This window comes from Vipera berus (assembly GCF_964194415.1).
Source record: "Vipera berus genome assembly, chromosome: 1".
Taxonomy (NCBI): domain Eukaryota; kingdom Metazoa; phylum Chordata; class Lepidosauria; order Squamata; family Viperidae; genus Vipera; species Vipera berus.
This window is the reverse complement of record NC_138202.1, coordinates 265,351,577-265,367,751: the sequence shown is the minus strand read 5'-3', so window position 1 is coordinate 265,367,751 and position 16,175 is coordinate 265,351,577. Positions and strand designations below refer to the sequence as shown.

The 16,175-nt window shown below is 42.8% G+C and overlaps 1 protein-coding gene across 2 annotated transcripts in view; it reads left to right on the top strand.

Annotated features, from left to right (window-relative positions):
- MED23 (mediator complex subunit 23) overlaps positions 1 to 1,492 on the top strand; it is a 54,071-nt gene extending 52,579 nt beyond the window's left edge. For both annotated transcript variants that reach the window (XM_081312868.1, XM_081312867.1), the window contains one exon: positions 567 to 1,492. In XM_081312868.1, the coding sequence (XP_081168994.1) occupies positions 567 to 737 (171 nt within the window). In that variant the 3' untranslated portion in view covers positions 738 to 1,492. The remainder of the gene's footprint in view (positions 1 to 566) is intronic.
- The last annotated feature ends 14,683 nt before the right edge of the window (positions 1,493 to 16,175 follow it).

Here is a 16,175-nt window from a genome sequence, read left to right as displayed (position 1 = left end):
CAGATTCTTCATTTTATACAGAAAGAAATATTCGATGCTTTGAATCAAGTGTGAAGCTTTTAACATTTTTTTAATTAAACTTTTTCTGTTTTAGGTTTTTATTTTTTAATATCCTGCCCTTTTAATGTCAACAGACCATTTTAATTAGAATAAGTAATGATTTTCTGAAGACACTGCTATTTTCACCATATTGCCATTTAAACTGCTTCAGACTAGAAACCAACTTGAACTGAAAATGAGATAGGACTGCTAGCTGTTTGAGAACTGATATCAGAAACAAATGTTTTGGGGAATAAATGCATGATGGCGGTTTTAGAAGTGGGGTGGATGTTTGCATTTTATAATTTGTTAGACATTCTTAATCTTTTTTTCTTTGCCCCCATTTTAAGTACAGAATATAGTCCTCAGGTTTTATATTTGGCTATTATTGTCATCCTGATGCCTTAGAAATCTAATAAATACCTAAAACTCTGAGGTATTTCAAGGACAAGCAGGATAAAAACCAAGCTAATACTCATAAACTGCATAATTTATAATGACATTTCTTTCACCTTTTTTTATTAAAGGTTGAGAAAATTATTTGCAATTTAAGGCCAGCTTTGAAACTTCGTCTGCGTTTCATACACATCAGCAAAATGGAGGCAGCTTCTGTTCCTCAACAGTCAATCAGCAACATTTCTCCAGCATCTCAGCCCAATCAGGTCCCAGTCAATGTTGCTTTGCCAGTGTCACAATAGAATAAAGGATGGAGCTTTGGGAGTTTTAATTTTACCCAGGATGAAACACCACTCAGTAATGCCTACAGAACAATTCCCATTATATTCTTCCTGACCATATATTTGCTGCCTTTTTCGTGCTCAGAAGAACTCTAAGCAAAGGGAACTCTTAAGGCTTATGAAAAGAGCAAATTGTTTCAATAACAGTTCTACTCATTTTTGGTTATTTTTCTTAATCACTGTTTATTTTTATCATCAGTAAATCACTGTTTATTTTTAATCATATCAAAAAAATAGGACATTGGTTTTACAGCCAGTTTTGGAAAAAGCTATGACAGTCAAAAACAAAGGCTATCATACTCAATTTAATTTGATAAGGAATATAACCAACTAAAAATGAAGAATTATGAAACAAGAATTTATGATTGTTGGCCGTGCATTCACTGGCAATGCTACACAAAGTAAGATAATAATATTAGTTCAAACTGCAGGTAATATATTCAGTTCATTCAGCAGGCTACTGACGATTGTAATTATGTTTAAAATGTGTATATTTCTGCAAGTAGTGGGTACTTAAATTTCCAGTGTTTGTATTTAGTATACTTTATTTTGGCTTTGTATTTATATTTTTTGGTTGAATTTTCTATTTTACTGAAGTCTTAATATAGGGGTGCATTTTATAGGGAAAGTTATGATTTGACAGCTGTTATTTGTAAAATATTGTTGATGTTGGATAGAATTTGAAAAAAGACATAATAAATACTTTTTACAACTGATTAAGTATTTTCATTAAAATTATTTAATATCAGTGCTGCTTATCTCAGTTTCCCAAATGCTGCAGAATTGCATTTCCCCAAACTAGTAACTGGAGTACACAAATTAATAAGGTTATATATTTTTTTCTAAAATCTCATCTTCCAATGAACATAAGGGATGGATAAGTTTCTCCACAGCACATTGACGTTTATATAAATGCATATAATAGGAAAATCTCTCTGTTTGTATTGTATTTTATGCTACATTTTTTGTGTGATTGCTAAATAATTGACCTCAAACACCATCTGTAGTACAGCGAATAACAAGTCTAATTATCTATCCACATATCTAGCCGTATTAAAAATGAATTCATTTATCCCTGTATCAGAGGAAAAAAGCAACAGCCAATGTAGATCCTTCTGTGTGAAGCTCCAAAACGTATCTATTCCTACAGCTGAGCTGGTTGTGGTGTTCACTTCCTTTAGTGCTTTGCCAAAGCTGGGTTGATCTCCATTACATATCCACAGCTTATAGCAACCGTGTAAAAATAAAGGGTAATTTCATCCTGATTTTAACAGCTCTAACCAAATACTCTTCAGAACTGGTGAAAGCATACCAGACATTTATTTTGGATTTCTGCACTGAGAGGGATTGGAGTTGGTGGCCGAAATAACTCTTTCCAACTTGTGATTCTGAGACATGAAATCTGAGGGTCACAAAGAGTATAACTTCAAATGCTAATGGATAGGCTAAATTAGCCTCCCATTTTATTCTCTTCAAGGAAAGTTTCTGAATTTTCCTCTCTTCACTGATTTCTCTCTTCATTTATTCTTTTTTTTTATTGAAAAGTTTTATAAAAGGTTACAATATTATCCCATTCCCTAGACCCCCCCTCCCCCACTTCCCAGAGCTGATTACAGGGTTACAAATATATAGTAATCATAATCTAACATTAATCAACTATATAAAAAACCAAATACATAATACACTTTAACCTGCCTTTAACATAATTACCAACACTCTAAAATACCCAACTTCTAGAAAAAAATTAAATTATAACAATAACAATCTAAAATTTACTCATAAGCTAAGTGAAACTTTTTAGTCCCATATTTTTTCTGAATATAATCTATCCATCTTCTCTTCATTTATTCTTGTCTTTTGTTCATTTGGATTGAAAATAAAAAATATTACAAAAATAAATATTTAAGTATACATGTATACTTAAGTATACATGTAAAGGGACGCGGTGGCTCAATGGGTTAGGACGCTGAGCTTGGCAATTTGGCGGGTTGAATCCCGAGTGCCGTGTAACAGAGTGAGCGCCTGTTACTCGTCCCAGCTTCTGCCAACCTAGCAGTTCGAAAGCACCTAAAAATGCAAGTAGAAAAATAGGGACCACTACGGTGGGAAGGTAACAGCGTTCCGTGCACCTTTGGCATCTAGTCATGCCGGCCACATGACCACGGAGACATCCTCGGACAAGCGCTGGATCTTCGGCTTTGAAACGGAGATGAGCACCGGCCTCTAGAGTCGGAAACAACTAGCACGCATGTGCAGGGGAACCTTTACCTTTTACCTTTACTGCACATAAAATAATGCATACGTCACATTCAAAAGCAATTGTTCCTCTTGTTTTACAAGATTCCTCTGCAACATAGAGGCCCTTTCTCAAAGTCATTCCTCTAGGGACAGAGTCAGCAGAGTCCAAGCCATCGACATCAAAGCGGAACTGAATAAATCTCCTTCCTGAAGATAGAAACAGGGCTTTTGTTTAAAAGTCATGGCTCGTTTGAAAAACTTTTAAAATACTAAAATGACAATTTTCTTGCTATACACAACCCAATACTAGAAACTTTGTGGGTGATTTTTTTTTGTATTCTTCCCTATTCCTGACCGTAACTCTGTTTTCTGTTTTCTCCTCCTTTAAAAACTTAGCATGCACTTACTTGGGCTATCAATATGCAAACATTTCTGCCATTACTTTCCCAATTCCAAGTTTTATCTACCTCTGACACAAAACAGCATTTGATTCCAAGAGAGGTCATAAGGTTATTTTTAAAAAAGTGAAATACAGGATGCATGAGTGACTTTTTTCACCTTCATCTCAAACTAATATTGATTGTTACCAGTCTTCCTGTTCCTCACTCCCAGAAGAATGAATTCTGCCCTCAACATGTTCTGCTCTTAACACATTCGCCAAAATAGCTCCTGTATCAATAAAGGAGAATATTTTCAGCTCGGGGTTGAAATAAGGGGTCCTCCGTGCTCTCTGAGCTTGTTTGTTTTCTAGCAGACATTTCATTACAGAAACTGATAATATACTGATGATGTTACCTTGTTTAGGTAATGAAATGTATGCAGGCGAGCTCCTGTATTCTCTCTGTTGCTGTTATAGGTTGTTATAACATTATCCTGCAATACCACACTGCCTACAGAAGAGGGATTTTTTTTTTTGCTGGCAAAATAGAACTATGCAGTACTAACCTCTTCGGAAGTTAGGACAAAAATGAATTAGCAATTTTCCAGGACAACATTTTCCTGGTCAGGGGCAGAGCTAGAAAATCCTCTGGCATTACCATGTTTCCCCAAAAATAAGACCCATCCAGAAAATAAGCGCTAGCATGATTTTTAGAGTGCCCCTAATATAAGCCCTACCCCAAAAATAAGTCCTAGTTAAGAGCCCACTCACTCTGCCCAACCATCTGGTTGCTCGCTACTGCAATGGGGCAGGAGGCCATGCAGCACACTGGTGCCACCGCCATGAGGTGAGGTGAGACAGGTGGTGGAGTCTGAGCTGTCCCACACCCACACACCTCAGGACTGCCATGCAGCGGTGGCAGAGGCCTTTTGCCGTCACCCCCCCCCCCGTCTCCAAAACAGCAGAGGGAGACCAGGTAAAGGGACCAAGCCTCTCCCACCCATCCTGTGTAGCATGGAAGTCCAACTCAGGAGGGGAGTGAAAGGGAAGATGGGTGGGCAGCTGGGTCATTGAATGGGTGGGTGGAGGTCACCAAGCGGGGAGTGGCCTGGCTGCGGGGGCCCTGAAGTGCACAGGTGTGGGGCACATGGGGCAGCTCCATACAAACCCTAGCCACCTGTCTCGCCTCAACTCGCAGCAGCGGCACCAGGCTGCTGGATGTGGGCAACCGCTTCCCTTCACCTACCAGACACCTGCCAAAGACACACAGGGCAGGGCAGGTGCACACCGCCCAGTCCTTTGGCTGTCCTCGCTGCTCTCCTCACCTGAAGGCCGCACTCCACTGGCACCTCCCGAGCTTCTGCCCTGGGAAGCCCTGTAAGACGTTGCGGCTGCAGGCAAGCGCAGGTGTGGGCACAAGGGGCAGCTCCACACACCCCCACCACCCACCTCACCTCATGGTAGCAACTCCCACTCACCTGTGCTGCGCAGGCTTCACAGCACGAGTGTGCCAGCCAAGGGGCTGGTGGGCTGCAGCTGCTGCTGGCCAACTTCGGCCCCCACGCACTCACCCCCTCCCAGAAAAATAAGATCCCCTGAAAATAAGCCCTAATGGGTCTCTTGAACCAAAAATAAATATAAGACCAGGTCTTATTTTCAGGAAAACATGGTAGTTTCTATAGGAAGCAAGAACACTCTTCCCTCATTCTGTCCTCTGCCTTGATCTGGGAAGAAGGCATTGCTGCAAATTGTGCTAACCTTTCTCATGCTCAGACCTTCCTGACTGATTTTTCCACTCTATTGTGCTTTCCTTGGCTTTCATCCATCTTTTTGAGAGCTCACAGTCAGTTTTCAAACACTATGGAAACAGCCCATTGTCTATACTCTTGGCATCCCATTTTAAACTCCAGAAATCTGTGGCATCCCTCAGAAAGTTAGCTGAGGAATCCTTGATGGAAAGATTGTGTTGTGAGCCCTCACAGGACACAGTGCCTCTTTACATGTTATTTCACATCGGATGAGGCTCTTGACATCTGGGTCACACTCTCTGAATTAAAGCTGCACCTTAGAACTCAGGGAGGAATGCTTGCATTTGTACACATTTCATTAATTCATAATAGTTATTAGGGCATGCCATTAAAGCCACAGTTAAAATCTTAGTCCACTTCCTAAAAAGTGTGTCCAGTCTAACTCAATGAAAGATCCTGAGTGTAATGTTAAACTCACAGTTCTATACATCTCTTATTCCAATGGAGACATCTTTGACTGACAAACATACTTGACTCCAAGGGAATCCAGGAACATCGGGCATCTAAACAAATTCTTTTTCAAAAAAGTTGAATTAAATGATGATACTGTTCAATTAAATCTCAGCGGAAACCCTATATACATGGAGTCCTCAACTTATGACCACAATTGGGACTGGAACTTCCATTGCTAAGCAATGCAGTCATTAAATGAGTTGCACTTGATTTTACAACTTTTTGCCATGGTTATTAAATGAATCAGTTTGGCCATTAAGTGAATCACATGGCTGTTAAGTGAATCCAGCTTCCCCCACTGACTTTGCTTGTCAGAAGCCAGCTGAGAAGGCCACAAATGGTGATTATGGGACCCCAGGGACATTGTAAATACATGCAGGTTGCCAAGTGTCCAAATTATGATCATGTGACTACACAATGTTGTACCTGTTGCAAGTGCAAGGACCAGTTTAAGTCACCTTTTTCAGTGCCATTGTAACTTTGAATAGTCATGAAGCAAATGGTTCTAAATTGAGGCCTACTTATGTTGACTCAGCCTTCCATCCTGAGGACCCAGATTGTTGGGGGCAATTAAGCTGACTTTGTAATAATGCCGCTTGGGGGTGTGTGTGAAAGCCCTAATAAGCAGGCATATACACAGAATGAAGGCTACTGCTAAGCTTGTAAGCCGCCCTGAGTCTTCGGAGAAGGGCGGGATATAAATGGAATTAAAATAAAAAAATAAAATAAATTAATAATTCTTTTTATTGAGAAGAGCCCACAGCCACCAACAACACACACACACACACCCATTTAATTATGACCAAGGAAAGAATTGCAGCACCAGCATGATTCATACTTTCCCATTTCTTCAACATAATCAGCTTCTTCAACTTTCTTTTTTTTTCTGAAGAGTTATTTAGAGAACCTGAGAGATTTTTTTTATCTTTGATTCTAAGGCACAACTCATCCAGAGCTTGTTTTGTGTTTAAAACTACTATGTCTATGGAGAAAATCTGTTTAGCAGCCAAAAATTGATTTTCAAAAAAAATCAATTCCTTTTCTTCCCAAGACAGACATTTACTTGCAAATTACATATTCTGTCAGATGTGTGAGCCAGGGAACAAGACAATTCAAAGATAAGAACAGAACTGAAATTCTACTGAATCAATTATGTTGGAGTCACATAAAACTGCACAGTACTCCAGTGCTGCTTAAAAGCTCCATAACAATGTATGTGTGAAAGGCATCTTAGCTGCTTAGAATACATGGTTGTTATAGGATTTAAGTGCAATGCATATGTTTAGCACTTATATCCCCTGTTGGCACTATAAGGACTTTGAACCACGCTTTTTACTACTCGTTCTACATATGAGTATGTGAAAAGGGGTGGAGTTTTATTTGCTTGATTGCAGGCACCATCTTGACCATTAAAGTCCAGCCTGAGCGCCCCATGAAGCACAAAATCAGTCTATTTGTGCAGTATTAATTTCCTTGTGAAAGTGTGATGCTTAGAGATGTTAATGAGGAAAGATGGAAATATGTTTTCTTTATTTTATTTATTTATTTATTTATTTTATTACATTTATATACCGCCCTTTCCCTGAGGACTCAGGGCGGTTTACAGGGAGTTAAAAAACCAGCAATACAAAAGTTAAAAACCAATTTAAAAAAGATTAAACTAACCCTGTGCAATTAAAAAACCCCGATTAAAATAAATTACTCCTCAGCCTGGGCCCGAGAGCTCGAAGAGCCAGGTCTTCAGGCCCCGGCGGAATGACCGGAGGTCGGGGGCAGTCCTCAGCTCCACTGGCAGCTGGTTCCAGAGGGCAGGCGCCCCCACTGAGAAGGCCCTATCCCTGGGTGTCACCCGCCGGCAATCTCTTACCGGTGGGACCCTGAGCAGACCCTCCCTGTGGGAGCGCACTGGGCGAAGGGCATTTGATGCCGGCAGCAGGTGTTCCCTCAAATACCCCGGACCCAGGCCATGTAGGGCTTTATAGGTAATAACCAGCACCTTGAATTTCACCCGGAGGGCAACCGGAAGCCAATGCAGCTCGTGGAGTAGAGGTGTTAGATGGGAGTATCGGGAGACCCCCATTACAACTCGCGCGGCCGCATTCTGCACCAGTTGAAGCCTCCGAGTGGTCTTCAAGGGCAGCCCCATGTAGAGAGCGTTACAGTAGTCCAAACGGGAGGTCACGAGCGCATGAGTAACTGTGCGTAGGGCGTCTCGGTCCAGATAGGGACGCAACTGGCGCACCAGGCGAACCTGTGCAAAAGCCCCCCTGGTCACGGCTCCTATGTGATCTTCAAAATTGAGTCGTGAATCCAGGAGGACGCCCAAGTTGCGAGCCCTATCAACGGGGGGTAACACCTCACCCCCCATCGTTAGAGGTGGAATAGTCTGGTTAGCCCGAGATGCCGATATGCACAGCCACTCAGTCTTGGTGGGATTGAGACAAAGCCTGTTTCTCCCCATCCAGACCTGAACCGCCTCCAGGCACCGGGACATCACGGCGAGGGCATCACTGGGTTGGTTCGGGGTGGAAAGAAAAAGTTGGGTATCATCAGCGTACTGATGATACCCCACCCCGAAACCACGAATGATCTCGCCCAGCTGCTTCATATAGATGTTGAACAGGAGAGGCGAGAGAACCGACCCCTGAGGGACTCCACAAATGAGAGGCCTCGGGGCGGATCTCTGCCCTCCCGTCAACACCGACTGCGAGTGGCCCTGGAGGTAGGAGGAGAACCACCGTAAAACGGTGCCTCCCACTCCCAACCCCCTGAGACGCCGCAGCAGGATACCATGGTCGATGGTATCGAAAGCCGCTGGGAGATCTAATAGGACCAGGACAGAGGAGCAACCCCTGTCCCTTGCCCTCCAGAGATCATTCACCAGCGCGACCAATGCCGTCTCCGTGCTGTGTCCGGGCCTGAAACCCGATTGGTACGGGTCCAGATAATCAGTTTCCTCCAGGAACAGAGGGAGCTGATGCGCCACCACACTCTCAACAACCTTCGCCAAAAAGCGAAGGTTGGAGACTGGAAGATAGTTGTTTAAAACAGCCGGGTCCAAAGCAGGCTTCTTGAGGAGGGGTCTCACCACCGCCTCCTTCAAGGCGGCAGAGAAGACACCCTCCTTCAAAGAAGCAGTTATTACTGCATGGAACCAGCCTCGTGTTCCCTCCCGAGCCGCATAAGCTAGCCAGGAGGGGCACGGATCCAACAAACAGGTGGTGGTGCTCAGTCTCCCCATGATCCTGTCCACATCATCAGGGGAAACAGGGTCGAACTCAGTCCAGATAACGTGCTCAAGACCGCCCGATTCCTCCACGTCAGACTCTGCCCAGTCAGAGTCCAGACCGGTCCGGATCTGAGCGATTTTGTCTGCCAGATGATGACTAAACTCCTCGGCTCATCCCCGCAAGGGATCCTCTCTCACCTCCTGGTTAAGGAGGGAGCGAGTCACCCTAAACAGGGCGGCCGGGCGATTATCTGCGGACGCGATAAGGGCGGCAAAGTAGTTAGACTTCGCCGTCCTTATCACCGCAAGATAAGACCTTATAAAGGTTCTTAACTGCAATCGGTCGGATTCGGATCGGCTGGATCTCCAACCGCTCTCTAGACCTCGTCTCCGACGCTTCATCTCCCGGAGCTCCACAGAGAACCATGGGGCCCAACGGTATCTGCACCGGGTCAGAGGTCACATGGGTACAACGCAGTCAAGTGCCCTGGCGGCAGCCGTTTCCCAGGCCTCCACCAGAGCATCGACTGGGCTGTAGGTAAGGGTGATAGGTATAGGCCCAAGCGCCCTCTGGAACCGATCCGGGTCCATTAGGCGCCTGGGGCGGAACCACCTGGTCGGTTCCGCCGCCCAGCGGCGGGGGGTGGCATAGCGGAAAACCAGCCTCAGGAGGTGGTGATCTGACCATGACAGAGGGGTGATGGACGGGGAACCCCCTCCCAGATCATCCAACCACTGTCCAGATAGGAACACCAGGTCGAGAGTATGATCCCCCACATGAGTCGGGCCCTCAATAACTTGGGTCAGGCCTGCCTAACCCTGCCACCCCTGCCCTGAGCCCGTGGCTGGTGCAGCACCCGGAAACCTGGAGGGCATAACTCGGTAAGAGGCACCCCTCCCTCCGAACCCAACCAAGTTTCCGTGATGCACGCTAGATCCGCACATTCCTCCTCAATCAGATCATGGATGAGGGGAGCTTTGTTAACTACGGATCTAGCGTTAAAACAGACCAACCTGAGCTCAGGGACCTGATCACCCTCATCCCCGGGTAAGAGGGTGCTAACCGGAGGGTCGGAGCGCGCCACCGCTCGGAGATAGCGGGGGCGCGATCCCGGATGTTGATATGGCCCTCCGCGCAAACACCTGCTGCCATTCCCTATCGCCGTGGGGATTTGAAGCCCCACCCCCACATTCCCAGAACCAGCAGCCACCTCCCCCGACCCCGTCCCGTCAGGACCCCTAACAGGTCCAGACTGAGTGCCGGTTAAAGATTCCCTCCCTACCCCCCTATCCCTCCCCCTCCCTAACCTTTTAAAATAACCGGCTAAAAATTTTATCAGGGGCCTCTTAGCACGTCTCAACTCGAGGCCCCTATCTAAGCCCAGCCACCTCTCGGAGTCCCAGCGCTTGGGCTCGTCATTAAGGGGAGTATGGAAACAGGCGGAAGGTCGCGCCCAGGAGGCAGGAACCCCCCTGAGGGCATACAGGTCCGCTTCAGAGTAACGAAGGTAAACCATACATTTACTCATTTATTCATTTAATTTCCATAGTTGCCCAACTAGTGAGTCTGGGCAGCTTACAATTCTATTTTTTAAAAAAAAAACATTTAAAAACATTTAAACAATAAAAATATTCTGAATAAATATATATAGCAGCTGAGATATCCAATTTACAGTAAAACCAAGAATTAGGGCCCTTAACACACTCAGATCCCCAGGCTTGGATACACAGCCACGTTTTTAAAGCTTTACAAAAAGCCAGCAATGTTAATATTGACATGGGCATCTAATTAAATTAAACAGAGATCAAGGTGAACTGCACCATGCTCAAAGATTGTCCTAATTGCCAGCCTGCAGAAAAAAGGGAAGGGAAAAAAACCCCAAAAATTATGTGTTACAGTGACAACAAGCACCTTTTATAGCAAAGTAGCAAGAAACTAGTGATAGTGAACTTAATTTCTGAGATCTACCTGGGGTTTGTGTTTTGTGTAAAGAAATATCTGTGGTCTCCGATAGATAGATGATAGATAGATAGATAGATAGATAGATAGATAGATAGATAGATAGATAGATAGATAGATAGATAGATAGATAGATAGATAGATAGATAGATAGATAGGAGAGAGGTGATGATATAAATAGACAGACAGATATAAATAATAAGCAATAAAGAAATAAAGAAATATGACAGCAACAGCCAGGTACCATCAAAGGATACAGATCCTGAGGAACCAGTTCAATAGGAAGAACAAGACATCAACATGTAAGCCCCGCCATTTGATACCTCGCCAGTATATTGAGCTGGTCAAAGGAGGACATAGACTGCCAATGTGAAGACCCTGAAGCTCTTCAAAATGTACAGACTATACATCAGCCAGAAAGAGGGTGAGCAAAATCCTATGATGACTGGAAAGGGCTGAGCTAAAAAATAGCATTGACCATAACAGCACAAGAACAGGCACTAAGCTCCATATCCATAGAAGCTGGGGTCTACCAATAGTAGATAGGGCCCAAGTAGACAGTGCAGAAGACCTCAGAGACCTAGTCACAAATTGTAAGATACAGGCAGAAGTGACATACACTGAAGGGCATTGTGTATGAAAACATCTGCAGAGTGTATGGGTTTGTTGTTGTTAGTTGCAAAGTCATGTCTGACCCATCGTGACCCCATGGACAACGTTCCTCCAGGCCTTCCTGTCCTCTACCATCTTCTGGAGTCCATTTAGGCTCATGCCTACTGCTTCAGTGACTCCATCCAGCCACCTCATTCTGTCGTCCCCTTCTTCTCTTGCCCTCAACTTTTCCCTGCATTAGGCTCTTCTCCAGTGAGTTCTTCCTTCTCATTAGGTGGCCAAAGTATTTGAGTTTCAAAGTGTATGGGTTAGATCCTCCCATGTCAGGATGGGATATTCCACAGAAGGTTGTAGATAATAACAGAACTAAGATCCTGTAGGACTTCTAGATAGCAATAGCAATAGCACTTAGACTTATACAGTATACCACTTCACAGTGCTTTACAGCCCTCTCTGAATGGTTTATACAGAGTCAGCATATTTCCCCCAACAATCTGGGTCCTCATAAAGAGAAGAAAAAGTCAAAGCTATAAACGCAGGGAGAAAAATGTAAAGAAGGAGCTTCTGATTGATTTTCTCTACTGCAGTTATAAATATAGATGTAAATTAACCTCTTGATCCATGGTTACAGCATGATTTGCATTTTCTTGTATAATCTATTTTTTCTTATCTTTTCTTTCTCTTATCTTTGCTAATCATCCAAACCATATATTATAATTTCATGTTTTTCTGTTCATACCAAAACCTCTAAAACTAGTGAGATTTTCCCACTTCTCAGAATGAACCTTTATTGTAAAAGTATAACCATGAATACATTGAGATTGGCTGAGCCTCCCTTCATGCCCCCACCCCCAACTTACAGTGACACAAACCCTCCATCTTATTACACCATGTGAGCTAATTGCACAACACACCGGCCTCGCAAGTCAATCATGCATAAAGTTTATAAAATTATATCCCGCTCTCTTTACTTCTTCAACAAGACCATCTAATATCTTCTTTGCTTTTCCAATCGATTTGGAGTCTTCATTTAATTAAATGGGTTATTGCTGGGAAACACATCAAAGTGCAGATTTCCATAATCTTTAATGCTGCACTCTGGAAAAAAGGCATTGAGAAATTTCTGCCACAAAGAATTACTTGCAGACAAATAACAATAATAAATAATGCTTACTATGCAAGCATACAGAATAGAAATGGGCAATGAAAAGGAACTTCAAGTATAATATTTGGCTAATGTATGTTGAATATGCTCTGAGAAATCATAAAACCTAGAACATCACTTGGTCTCAAGATGAGATGCAGAACAAGTCCCAGAATCCTGTGCAACTGAGATCAAAAAAGCCACTCTCTGGAGTCTACCTGTCAGTCCATTCAGCTCAGCCGTGTGTCCTCTCCTTGTTCCCCAAGATTCTACAGGAAATCTTTCATGGTGTTATCGGCTTATAATTTTTTCTCCCAAAATTATGGCTGAAAACTATGCAATTAATCCAATTTTAAGACAAAAGTTTGCTTTGATTCTTTCAGGTCTATGATGAGCATGCCTAAAAAAAAGAACTGAAAAATCAACCCACTCCATCCAGTGGTATCACCAGTCCGCAATACTTCTTGCAGTAACAAAGTCTGCTTTATAATGTAATGTTCTACGAGTAATGTTCTCAGAATTTAAAGTCATGAGGAATGAATGTCAAGACAGCAGAACGTTCTCAAATTATTTGATTGACTAATTACTTGACTGACTCCATAGCGATCAGTGAAGACCTTGATTTATTAACAAAAAGCTTAAACTTCAGTATGATCAAGATGGAAGCTCTTTCCTCATTTTTCTGAAATATAGATACTCTTCGTTTAGCAGTTCTGGACCCACTTATAATCTAATACAGGGGTCCTCAACCTTGGCAACTTTAAGACTTGTGGACTTCAATTCCCAGAATTCCTCAGCCAGCAAAGCTTAAAGTTGCCAAGGTTGAGGACCCCTGATCTAATAAACATGGTATTTTCTATTACCTTGTGCTCTTAATTTGTAACCCAGCTTCTCATAACATTACAGGGCTTTCTTCCACCCTTTCTTGACCCAACCAGGAAAAAATAATATCAAAACAACACATTAGAGCAGTGGTGTCAAACTGCCAGCCCACAGGCCAAATTCATCATAGCGAAACCGCGCCCACCCCATTGCTGGCAATGGCAAAAAAAGTCATGATATGTTGCGACACATGACATGACGTTGCAAGTTTGACACCCCTGCATTAGACTGTGTCTACAAAATCATGCCATCTATATCCAAAATCTAATGCTGATAACTTATGATTATGTAACCAAAATTCCTCTCCCCACTCCAAATGTTGGCTGCCAAAAGCTGGCTCCTGGGAATAGGATCTATGTAGGGTAATGAAAAAATTAGAATGTCTTATAGCCATGTTTCTTAAGGCATGAGTTGTAAAATAACACTGTTCCCACAGCAATCTGTAGCTAACCTAAGGGCCCCAAGAGCAGCTTTGTGTCCATTCAGTCCATTCAATTTCACTACAGATAGCCATTGCTAAACAGCCACAATTGAGACTCTGTTGCTAAGAGACAAGGTCATTAAGCAAGACATCGTGTGACCATGCTTTGTGATTTTATGGCCAGCTGCTCCACTGACTCTGCTTGTTGGAAGCATGCAAATAGAAATTACGTGATTCCTTGATGCTATGAGAGTTGTAAATGCCTGCCAGTTGCAAAATGCCCAAATCTTGTTTATATGATTGTGGGATGCTGCAACAGTTGTATATGTGAGGACCTATAGTAAAGTTGCTTTTCCAGCATTGTCTTAACTTTGATCAGTCACTCAGCAAAGCAGTTGGTAAGTGAGGATAAATTGCAAAGCAAAAGGAGATGTTGGCAGATATTTCCTCAGACATCACAGTGAAAGTTCTAGAGGGGAAAAAAATCCTTAAAGACTTCTGAAAAATCCTTAAAGACTTCTGTGTTCACCAAGAACACAGGCTTTTAGGTGAAAAGGCATGGAAGGTCCCACTGTGCTTCTTTCATCATAGATGGGAGAAAATGGATTTCAGCACTCACTGCAACCAAGACCAAATTCCAGGGTAGCCTGGAATTTCATCAAAAACTTTAAGACAGGGGTGTCAAACTGCCGGCCCACGCGCTGGACGCATCATCAGGAAATCACATCCACCCCATTGCCGACTCATGTCGTGAGTTTGACATGTTTGCTCTATGGTTTTTTATGAAATATAGTGTCATGACCATCATACACATATCCCTTTCAAATTTATAATCAGAGTATTCATGGGAGGGAAAATAACAGGCATTATTAATTATTTCAATTTCCTCCCCGCCACTGCTGACCTTTTAAAAAGGAAGCCATTACAAATATTCCTCATTAAAAAAGTTAAAGGTTTGAAAGGTTTAGGATTTAATTTACATTTAAATCCTTCCTTGAGCTGTAAAACTTAAGGCAGCGTACATCATGTTCCCTCCTCCAATTTTTCCTTCAACACCAACCCTGTAGTGGGGCTGGACTGAGAGAAACACTATCCTGGATGATTAAGATAATAGAAAAGCACACTTACATTGCAACATGTGCTACAACTTGTATAATTTTAAAACCTAATTTTTAGAAATCTAAGCTACATTAGATTTCTGATATAATATAGCTTGGCTATAAAGCTAAATTGTTGGACATTGAAGCCAGCGAAGCCATTTGTCCTGCCATGGTGGCCATGGTGGAAGAAATCTCTTCTGCCTTGCTGGAAGCCATCATATTTGGCTGCTCAAGTTTCAAAACAAAAAGCTTAACTGGGCACCCATACAAAAAGCTTGTTTGCATGACAGCTGCTGCCCATGACTCAAATACTGATTTTTGAGTGTTAACAATTGGCAGCAATCAAGCAAGGAAACATTAAAGCTTCCTTTCAATGGCTCCATGGTGTGGCATCCTTGAAGCAAGTAATCTAATGAGAAATTGGGGGTGGGGAGAGAGATCACATTAAATTTCAGGTTAAAAAGTAAAAGTTAAGTTGCCATAACCTTCATTCTTGCATTTAATTGAGAGCTCTTTCTTACATCCTTGGCTACAAGACTCCCATCAGTGTAATTGGATATGAGTGACTTATGTTTCTTCAGCAGGTCATGGTCCAATAGTAGTGGAACCATGTCTGTTTTCCAGGCAGAAGATTAAAGTCCTGGTTTAGAAACCAGAAAACTTTGAGTTCTAGTCCCAATTTAGGGATGAAAGGACACTGGGTGACTTTGGATCAGTCATCCTCTCTCAGCCGAACCCACTTCACAGCATTGTTGTTGCGGAGAACATAGGAGGAGGAAGTAATATTAGGTATGTTTGCTGCCTTATTCTCAGTGCTTTTTTTGTAAAAGAGAAAGGTGCCGGAACTCACACATGTCATACAACCCGCCTTGCCTACCCTACAAGGTTCTATTCAAAAAAGGTGCCGGAACTCCGTTCTGAGCATTCTATGAGGAAAAAAGCCCTGCTTATTCTTATTTATAAAAATAAAGGTGGGACAGAAATAAATACATAAATAATTAACCACTTTACTATGCCATGCAGTCTCCAGATTTCCAGAAGATCAAGAGGAGGCAACAAAGAGAGGCAGAAAATGTATTCGGTGCTGCCATCTAAGTGATAATCTGGATTTTTGCAAATCACACATGGTAGTCCTAGACTGACTTAATGTCAAGGCCAAAATGTCCTCAGGCT